We start from the raw sequence: 10,955 nt of genomic DNA, 5'->3' as shown, positions 1-10,955 counted from the left end.
AAAACAAGATTGGACATTGATATGTGGACATTTCTTAATAAAGAGCTGACTATTTAATGGGGTGTCCTAATTTTTTCCCATGACTGTATATGTGCATGTGGATGTATGTACGTGTGTATATGTATTATATATATACATACATATACACACATCTATATGCAATCAGTCTTTTTGTGCCTCTGCTACACATATCCCCCTCCCACCACCATCCTTACATACACACCTTTGCGCACCAACTCACAAACAGTCCTGATGGTTGAAGGTCATACAAACAGGCTTCTATTACAACAATGTGGCCTGCTACTCTAATGCTAGATTCAGATTCAGTCTTGATTCATTAAAATAATCCATGCAATTGGTATTCTCATCTTGAGATATCCTTATTGCAGAGCAAATCTGTTCTGGCTCATGTAGGCAGCCATCTTCTCTATATGGTATGCCTGAGATGCCACAACAGGATAGAAAAAAAAGGAGCAGGTGTACATGGGTGTGGCAGGTACACAAGTGACTGGACTAATGACAGGAGTACAGAAAACAAAGAGCAAGAACTGAACAATGACCAGATTAAACGTAAAGATAACTAAATGAACAATAACCCCAAACAGAACCCAAATCCTGACACCCTCCTCATTTTATTGGTTATTTGTTTTACCTAAATGTTTAATGTGCACATTATGTCTACATTTATTTTTGAAGAACTAGTAAAGTTAATAAGAACTCATTGTAACTAGAGCTGGTAAATTCAGTTCACTTCATGGACTCAGGTTAGTCTGAGTCAATCAGTAAAGTGATCTTGTTCAATTGAGTTGGTCAGTCTACCAGCTCCCCGCTGAAAAAAAAAACAAAAAACCTAACTTGAATCAGAGACCAGATTCATCTGAATCCACAGCTTTTTCAGGGATTCAGATGTTGTTGTTTTTTGGTGAGTTCGCTAACTTGCAGACTTAGCAGCAGTCTGCCACAGGACATGTAGTATTGAAGACCTCAGAGTCATGAGCCCTGATTCAGTGCAAGGATTTGGATCATTAACCTGGGCGAGTCAGTAACCAACCAGCTTTGCTTGTAACTTAAAGAGATAAATTCAGCTAAAGAACTTGCTAATAGATTATGTGTTTTGAACAAACTCGACTTCATCAGCTAAAAGCTCACTTTAACGCTCTTGGGTGACCTTTCAGACAAGCTGTTGACCTCAGCTGATTCTTAGTTGACTCTCGGGTTCATGCCATCCTTCCACAAGCCCAGTCAGATACAGTCAGCCTGCAAATCATCATTTCCAGGGAAGGCCTACTCCAGTCTAACTGTATGACAGTAAGGCACCTCTTCTCTTCTTGTGATGAGAAAGCATTTTTTGGGTCTGGTTATGACATTTTAAGATTCAAGTTGATAAACAAAATGCACTTCTGATGTAATCTTTCCTCAAACAAATCTAACAATTTGGCAGATTTAATTACTTTTATTTTTACTTAAATTTCAAAGTGAAAGCCTTATCATATAGATTAAACTCTTCAAATTCTTGTGCATGCAAAACTTAAAATGTAGAAACTAATTTCAAACACCCCATTTAAACAATTCTTGTTAATTCTTGCCTCCAGAGCACAATCCTTCTTTAGTCATTGTAAAGTGAATATAATAGTTTAACTTAGGTTCTGTTATTTCAGAGTAATTAGTTTATGCTAAAACTCAGAACACTGATCCCGAATTTTTAGTGGTAATTGTATTTTGTGTTAAATGAATTTCACTTTTGGTGTTTATTTATTTTTTGTTTGTTGATTAAAAAAATAATAATTAAAATTTTCATTATTTTATGATAATAGGTATGATGAAAGCTACCTGTAATGAATGAATTGAGCCTCAAGTTGTTGAGATCTGATAAATAATGGGGTGATTAAATAAAAGTAGTCTAAATATAATTGATTTCACATAAGATACAGTTCAATATGTTGTTATTCTATCAGTTAGAGGGGTTAAACAACAAGAAAGTACACCCTTTTTACTAATTGTTCCACCTTAGGGATTACTTAAGTTGGCTGATGACTCCTATAGTTGTTCACTTTTGAGATATTCCAAGAAGTCTTTAGTGTTTCTTTTATAACTTGAACTTAACAATCTGTGTGAATGCTAAAGAAAATGAAGGTCATAAACATATTGTTTTATCTATTTATTGTACTATTAGCGGCCATAAGTCAAGTCTAATAGTAAAAAGGAATGTCATTCATGCAGAAATCAGGCTTCAGGCTCTCAAAGGTGCAGTCGGACATATCCATGTTGCAGCGGCTACAGCGGCAGCTCAAAGCCACAGGGTAGGTGATGACTGGGTCCACTCCAGGTAGACAGTCAGGAAGCTCAAAGGTCTTGTAGTAAATATCCTGATATGTGCACACGTGCTGGTACACTTTGCTGAATCGTATGGCCATGATGGGGTACTGCAGGGAAGCAGAAATCACAATGTACTGTATGTTTTTTACACCACTATGAGATACCATTAAAAGTGTCATGGAGAACAGAAAGTTAAAGAACTAAAGAGTCGGTGACTATTTGTCCAAATAAATTCAAAATTCGGCAACTCCAAGCATCATCCATGAAAAAGATGCTACAAATAACATTTTTCTCAAGTAGCACTGATGTGATGTGCTCTAGTTTACTTCCAATTTACTATTCTTTACATTACTCACTTTGGTGAAGCAGTGCCCACTGCAGATAGTTGTTTCCACTGGATGACACTCAAAACAGCCCTCCTTTTCCAGAGAAATTGTCTGATTGACGAGCTGGCAGAGTGGCAGCTGGTAGGCAACTGGTGATGGAAAATGTTCAGCTTGAATAATTTTTTTTTCTTTATCTCAGGAAGATGCAATGAAGAAAACTAACATTTTATTGACATAATTTTTTTTAGCATTTAAAATGGCATACCTTAACTTTCATCAAACTTTGACAACTATCAAACCCATGACCAAGCCCAAATTTGCCCATAACTTGTTGACTCCTCCCACCCCCCCACACACACCTCCACCACCCAGTCATAGCTCCGCCCATACACAGACACACTAATGTGATCAATGACGTATATCCTATAGACGTGCTATCATGTGAATTTTGAGGAGTCAAAAATGCTGCCATCTTCAGGAAGAAAATTTATTTCAAGCTTTGTGCTCAGCAGTATTATCATGCCTTCATATTGCGCAGCATTTGCTGCACAAAACACCACAGGAAATGCCTGGACAGCATAACATTTCATCAATAAGTGTTTTTTTTGTTTTTTTATAATAACAAGGCTATGAAGAACTGAAGGACAAGAATCTCATCACTGAGTAATTCAAGGCAAAGCTGGAATCACTTGCAGGTAGATTGTTAAATGTGACATCTTGATGCATATTACATGAAAATTAGGAGGTATATGTCATTATATATTATATTACATATCTACTCATAGGCCTGTCGCGATAAACAATAAATCAATTAATCGCATGATAAATTAAAATAATGTTGAGAATTTTCATTTATCTGTGTTTATCATGTCTCTTTCTCTTTCTACTAAAGACACTGGATGACAAAAGGCTCAACTCCGGTGCTCTTCACTGACCTCTCCCTTTCTTATTTCCTTTGCGTAAGGGGGGGTGTGAACTATCGCGTCAAGTAGCCAGTCAAGGCATACTGTCTTGTACCTCTGCAGCATTAGAGCCCTGTGAGGAGATGGCAAGCTAAAAAAAAAGCTGTTTGATATTGGGGGAAAAAAACGAAATGGAATTGGTTTCAAGGTTGAACGTAACAGCAGCAGTGTGGGAACACTTCAGATTGAAACCAAATGAATGAGACAAACCGCTGAACCTTTGAGAATGGGTATGTCGCATTTGTGCTTCTGTCGCTGTGTGCTTTTGCTTGTTTGCACTTTTTGTTTAAAAAATGGCAGTTTTGCCCGTCTTCTCTGTATAAAACTAATAATTATTATTATCTGAAGGGCAATTTAGTTTACAGATTTCATAATCCATACTGTTTTGGTTGAATGTAGTTTTTATTATATATATATATATATGTTCCCAAACAGGGATTTTGTTCTCAAATAAGGTATTTAGAGGTTGGAGGATCATGTGTTGCAGCAGATTTTTAATGATTTTATGAATTTATTTATGTATATTTATGTATTCATTAACTTTGTGATGTTATGGATGAGTACAGCGTGTCTGTGCACTGTAACCCCTCTATGGGTCATTTCATAAAATAGGGTCACCATTACACACAGTCTAAATTATTGATCAGTAAAAACATACCATCCCTATGAACAGGGGAAAACAAAACAAAATGATTGCCTCTATAAACAGTGATTAAACAACTGTGATAACCTGGATGGCTTAATTATCTTAGAATTTTACTTTTTTGATATTTATTCTGAAAAGGGGGACACCAAACCCCATCAAATTTGTGACACACAACACCTAAGTATTATTTTAAAATCAATAAACAAATCACTTTTTTCAACTTATTTGTTTGAATCTACTTCTCATTTCATGGGCAATCACAAGTTAAAATTCCTTGATTCCCCCTCCCGAAGGCGCAGATAAGCTAGCCTCTCATCTATCAGGGAAAATTCCAATGCATAAGCACCAAAACGGGGGACTATAAGTAGCCCCACACAAGCCTGGTGCCTTTTACCGTGGGCAACTCCAGAATGAAAAAAGGTCCACCCCCTCTCAAGGAGATCGGTTCCAGGACCCACACTGTGCATTGAGATGAGTCTGACTAGTTGGTACCTTTCAACCTCACACACAAGCTTAGGCTCCTTCCTCACCATAGAGATGATAGTCCATATCCCAAAAGTCAGCTTTGGTAAGCTTGGTTCAGCGTGCCAAGGCCCCTGCCTTTGCCTGCCGCCCAAAGCACTTTGCACCTGACCTGTATGACCCCTCCTGCAGGTGGTGGGCCCATGGGAAGTCAAACCCATGTAACTCATTTGGGTTGAGGCCAAATGGGCCACCTGGCCTGATCACCAGGTGCTCGCCAATGAGCCTCTCTCCCAGGCTTTACTCTAGGGTAGAAGCCCCAGTAACCCATATCCAGGCAAGGGACATTGAGGTCCTTGTCTTTTCTTGTCCATACAAGTGTTTTGAATCACTCTTTGTCTTGCCTGTCACTCAGGACCAATCTGCCTTGGGAGATCCTACTGACAGCATAGCTCCTAGGATCATTCAGACATACAAACTCCTCCACTCCAGTAAGATAGTGATTCATGGCTGATGCCTCCTGGAAAACTATGTTGTACCTATGTAAAACTCTATTTTTTGTATCTAAATTGCTGAACCTCAAGTGATATTTAGAACTATTTGGATTGCAAATCAGTACATTATCACTATATTTGTTCGTCAAGAGCAAATTTCCCTGAATCACACAATGGTCTCATGATTATCAGATCTACATACTTCAAACACGTGAGAGTTTGCACTTGCCTTAGGCTCCTTGTCTTTTCAGTGTCTTCTTCTCTGTGGAGATGACCTCTCTATTTATTCAGTTCAATTCAGTTTATTTGTATAGCACCTAGTTACAACAAAAGTTATCACAGGGCACTGTGCAAAAACATTCGCATACAGTATATTATAAAAAGCCAATAAGTCAAAGTTATCTAAGTAACCTAGAAGATTGCGCTGAATCTTCACTTCGTTGCAGGTTTCCATCCTGAGCAAGCATATGGGTGACAGTGGAAAAGATAAATCCTGGACCTGAACTACCCACATCTATCAAACTTTCTTGTCCTTCAGGAAACTGAAGAATGACACTTGTTGTAGCAGCTCCACAATCCTTGGGTGCGAACAGAAAAAAAAAAAAAAAAAAAAGCTTTCAGCTTCTTTGTCCCCTCTGCTTGGAATGCTTTACAAGCTGAACGAAAGCTTTGGGAATTTGGAATTTCACTGAATTTCTTCTGCTCAATCTTAAAAAAAAAAAAAATCGAGAACAGACAACCTGTTAACAGTGCCTTTGTTTTATAATTTATGACTGTCATTGATTTTTATTTTCAGTTGTTATTGTCATAACTATTGCACTACATTGTCAATGATTGTTAATGATTGTTTTTTGTTATTCTTGTTTATTTTTGTCTTGTCCACTATGACGTGTGCTACTACCTTTCTTGGTCAGGTCACCCTTATGAAAGAGGTCTTGATCTGAATGGGTTTTTATCAGGTTAAATAATAAGTGGTTCAGTTTACACAATTATTTATGACACAATAAACCATTTCACCTGCACGCTATCCGTGTTTGCTGTTCACTTCTTTGTTCACATTCTTACATTTGGCCCAGGACACATCATACTTCCAACTGATCACAGCAAATGCAAAAGAGATCATCATAATTTTTTTTGCTCTTTTATTATTATTTTAAAATTAGTGTGGATTTTTTAAAATGCAAGACCCTTAAAACAAGCACCTTTAATGATTTTTTCTAATTTATGTTAGCTTTAAATCACTTTTCATTTCACCTTTAAAGTTTTGGTAAGGTTTTTAATTATTTGTTTATTTTTAATTAAAACACAATTAAGGCCTAACATTCCTTGAAGTATATATTGCCCACCACTTTTCATACCAGAATTTTCGACTAAGCTTGTCATAATTTGAGATAAAACGGAGTTACAACTGTTTTGGTCAAATCTTAAAATTGTCAGGTTTGGTGGAGAGTGAGGCGAACACAGTGTGCAGACTCATGCTGATAGCTCCAGGAAAAAAATAATTTATTTAAAATGAGAAAACCAAAAACAAAAGCTGACGTAGCAGCAAACCAAAACTAAATAATAAAACACTAACAAAAATCCAAAACGTAGCGAACACCAGAGGCAAGACATGAGGGGAACCAGACAGCGCATGAAAGCGACAACGGACCAGTGAGTAAGTGGAGGAGATGACCAGGTTTTAAAGACAGGAGGTAATTAAGAGAAGTAGGCACAGATGAGTGAATACAAACCTGGATCAGGTGAAGATGGGTGTACCAGGTGAACAAGTGATAAGTGTCATAAGTGAATATGACAAAGAACACAGGGAGCAAAAAACCAACTAACAAAACCAAACACAGGAACAACCAAAAACAGAAGGGAAACAATAAACCCAATACAAAAAACCCCTTAAAGAATAACTTCAATAATAACTAAACAAAAACCCAAATCCTGACAAAAATGAATGTTATGTGTGATCTCATAGGATACTCAGAGCATGTGTTGGATTTGAGTCTCAGCTACTACCACATCAGATATTAGCTCAGTATCTATGAAACTCACTGAGTTATAGTCATTTTTAGGTTTGCTAATGTGGAATAGCTGTGGCAGGATTGAATCGGATTGACACAAAAAGTTCATCTGGTGTATTTGAACGCCTAATGATTATTTTCTGAAAGTTTCATTAATTTCCCCTGTGGTTCATGAGTTATTTTGCTAAAAGAAAAACAGGGTTGACGTCAACAGTTGATGTTAATTTTTTCAGTTACTTGTAGTGGCCATCTCAAATTAGGTTGATTTGAAGTTTAATCAGTTTAAATCAGTTTCTGATGTACATCCAGTTATTATTTTCCTAAAGGTTTCATTCAAATTTGTCTTGTGGTTCATAAGTTATATTGCAAAAAGAAAACCAAGGTTTTAAGCAAAGATTTTGCTCAGTGAGTAGCATTTGGAATATATGTTGTGATTTATGCTAAGCTACAACCTCAACCAATTTTAGCTCAACATCTGTAAAACTAATGGAATTATAGATATGTTTGTGTTTTCTAAAGTCAGTTATGGCCATCTTAAATTAGATTGACTCCAAAAGTTATTAAGATGTTGATGCACAGCCAATGATTATTTTCTAAAAGATTTGTTAAAATCCATTGTGTGGTACCTGAAATAGTTTGCAAACATACAGATTCCAAATAGTTAATGTGAAAATTTTAAACAAATATCTTGCACAATCTGGTTATGCTTACAAATCTCTGTTGGGGATTAGTCTCAGCTACTACCACACCAAGTTTTAGGTCAATATCTATAAAACTGACTGAATTTAGCCATTTTTGTGTTTTTGATAATCAGTTGGAAGACAACTGTTTTAATTGAGTTGATTCTAAAAGTTATTCATTTTTTATATAGCACTTTCATGCTTTTTACTTTCATTAAAACTTGTTCAGTGGTCCATATACTTTGCTAACAGACACACACAGATGGCAGCAAGCAATAAAAATGACCAGAAAATTAGTTTGAAAGTGGTTTAAAATTATTTTCCTTCTGTTTAAATATAAAACTGTTATTTTACCTGCTGGAGTCAGAATCCAGATGAAAGAGGAGGCTCCTATAATTAAACTCAGCACCAGTGGGAACATTGCTCTGCTGACCTGAGCCATCATCTTGTGGGGGACACAATGGAGAGCAGTTGCTAATAGTAGTTGTTGTGGTTCTTTCTTTGTAAAGCTGAAGTCATTAAAAAATAATAAACCTTGTAATAATGCCAGCTGTAACTTACCTGTTAGGAATCTGCAGGTGGTGTTAGGAGGTACGCTGCTCTGCTCAGATTTTATACAAAGGACAAGAGTCTGGTGTCTAAGACTAAACCTGCTTAGACCGGAGGTTACACCACTTCAACCCTGATTACCTGTTTTTGATAAAAAGGCGGAAATTTGTTTAGATCTTAATTTATCCGAGGGATTAACCTGTTATTGAATGATTTTTACATCCTGTTATACCCCAGCTTCAGGATTAGGAGCAATGCCCTGCTCAAGGCCACTGTCAAGAGTACAAATCCTGTACAAAAAGATGGGATCACTGCTGTTAAAAGATTGTTCATTTGGCCAGATTCATTTGATAGTTTTACAATAAATAGCACATGTTGCAGAACTATTGTATTTTACATTTTGAACTGAACATTATGGATTTTTAAAACAAAAGTGTGGATTCAAGAATATAACATTATGACTGAAGGTAAAATAGCATTTCATATTTGTGGATAAAAAGGGTATTATGCCTACTTGCAAAAAAAGACATTTTACTTTGACTACCGAGTCAGGAGGTCTGCATGTTTTAGCTTTGAATCCTGTACACTTCGTGTAAGCTGATTTGCTCCTGCACCTGAATCTACATGGATCATGAGCCCCCATGTAGATACTGCATGCTTTGCATTTCACTTCCTCTACAACTTCTGCAGACTTTTTGCACTCTGTTGAATGAACTTTTGACAGCATAAAGGCCACTATTTTGTTGAGTCCTTTATTCCACTGTTTTGCTTTTTTTTTTTTTTTTTTGGGGGGGGGGAATACCATAGTAGTAAAAAAGAAAGACTGAGACATCAGCAAACCCACTTTTCATTGACACAATGTCCAGTTGTGCATTTCACATAGACGCTATAGAATGCCATATACCAAGCTTCTTAACCTGACATGCAGCATCAATTCATGAATACTTAATTTTAGCCCATTTGAAATTTGTTTTCTGTTCTTATAGCTTTTAGGCACTCTCTTTTTCAGAGGTAACCACAGCAACCAAAATCACACGAAAGATTTTGCAATTGTTTCACACCGGATGCCCTTCCTGCAGCAACCTGGGCCCAAACCTGCAGTCTCATCTGTTAGGTGAGGTGGAAAATGAGGCAAACCCAGTGCGCAGACTCATCTTGGTTCCAGAAAATAAAATTATTCATTTAAAAATAAAAAGAAGCCTGTTGTCTTGCCGTTTTTTCCTGGTTCTGTTGTTCCGTGCTCACGCTCCGTTTTTCTTTTTGCTTTGCTGCCACGTCAGCTTTTGTTTTCATTTTGTTTCTTTAGCTTAATAAATTAGTTTCTGTTCCTTTTATAATGAGTCTGCGTTCTGGGTTCGCCTCCGTCTCCACCCATCATGACAGACATGACGTGGGACCTAGACAATGCGTCAAACCGACAATGGACTAGCGAGTGAGTGGAGGAAATAACCAAGTTTTAAAGGCAGAGGGTAATTAGGGAAAGTGGGCATAAGTGAGTGATTACAACTTGGATCAGGTGAAGATGGGCATGACAGGGAAAACAAGTGACTGACTGAGGAGAAGTGAATGATGACATGAAACAAAGACACAAGGAACAAAGACAGCACTAAACCTAGACTAAACATTAAGCAACTAAATAACAAAATAAAAAGGGACAATAAACTCAAAAGAAAACAAAGAATAAACCAAGCAAAACCCAAATCCTGACAGGAACCACCTCTCAAGGAACAGCCCCTGACATCCCAAAACAAAAAATCCATAGCTCACTGGAGCTCCATGGGAGAAATGTTTATTGCAGTGAAGATTTCCTGGTATGATGGTCTGCTGGGTCCATGAGAGGCTGATTCATTCTGTCAGGTTGGGGACAGAATGAATCCAATGCGCAAACTCATCTTGTTCCAGAAGTAAAATAATTTGAGGTGAGTGATTACAACTAGGATCAGGTGAAGATGGGCATTGCAGGGAGAACAAGTGTTAGGGTTTTTCAATATTACCAGCCTTTGTATTTATGTGCAAAACATGCCTACGTGTCACACCGGATGTCATAGATATTAAATGAGTTCATTTGTATCATGTTTACATTTTATCGTGCTTACAGGCGTCAGCAAATCATCTAAGTAGGCCAGCAAATCACCCAAGTAACGTCACTGTACCTCTGATAATCTTTGTATCAGGATCAATAGACAGAATGTTTCACTACATGCTGTAAGTTATATTTGTGTGATTAATCTGTGTGGCAGAACCGGTCCTGACCGATTCAGGGTTAAAGGGTTAAAAAACAAAAACAACTGGACTTCTATTCTGTAGTTGAAGACATTTCGCTTCTCATCCGAGGAGTTTTCTCAGTTCAGAAATAGAGAGTGTGGAGTTGAGCTTTTAAAGCTGAGATGTGATGTAAGCTGGATTGCTTGCAAATTGTTAGGAGAGTGAGAACAATTTGCAAGCTATAAGTAGCAAACAGTATTTTTCATGTCATGACTTCATTCTTTCCCACTGTCTGAATTTTTT

The 10,955-nt window shown here is 37.2% G+C and overlaps 1 protein-coding gene across 1 annotated transcript; it reads right to left on the bottom strand.

Annotated features, from left to right (window-relative positions):
- Nucleotides 1-2,145: 2,145 nt before the first annotated feature.
- Nucleotides 2,146-8,454, bottom strand: lhb (luteinizing hormone subunit beta). Its single transcript, XM_017431834.2, has 3 exons — nt 8,253-8,454; nt 2,673-2,791; nt 2,146-2,423 (listed from the first exon to the last, which is right to left on the bottom strand). Exons 1-3 carry the CDS (start codon nt 8,341-8,343, stop codon nt 2,190-2,192), a joined length of 444 nt encoding a protein of 147 aa, XP_017287323.1. The 5' UTR covers nt 8,344-8,454; the 3' UTR covers nt 2,146-2,189.
- Between the last annotated feature and the right edge of the window lie 2,501 nt (nt 8,455-10,955).

This window comes from Kryptolebias marmoratus, linkage group LG2 (genome assembly GCF_001649575.2).
Source record: "Kryptolebias marmoratus isolate JLee-2015 linkage group LG2, ASM164957v2, whole genome shotgun sequence".
Lineage (NCBI taxonomy): Eukaryota > Metazoa > Chordata > Actinopteri > Cyprinodontiformes > Rivulidae > Kryptolebias > Kryptolebias marmoratus.
Note: the sequence above shows the minus strand (reverse complement) of the source record. Positions and strands in the feature narration are given on the sequence as shown.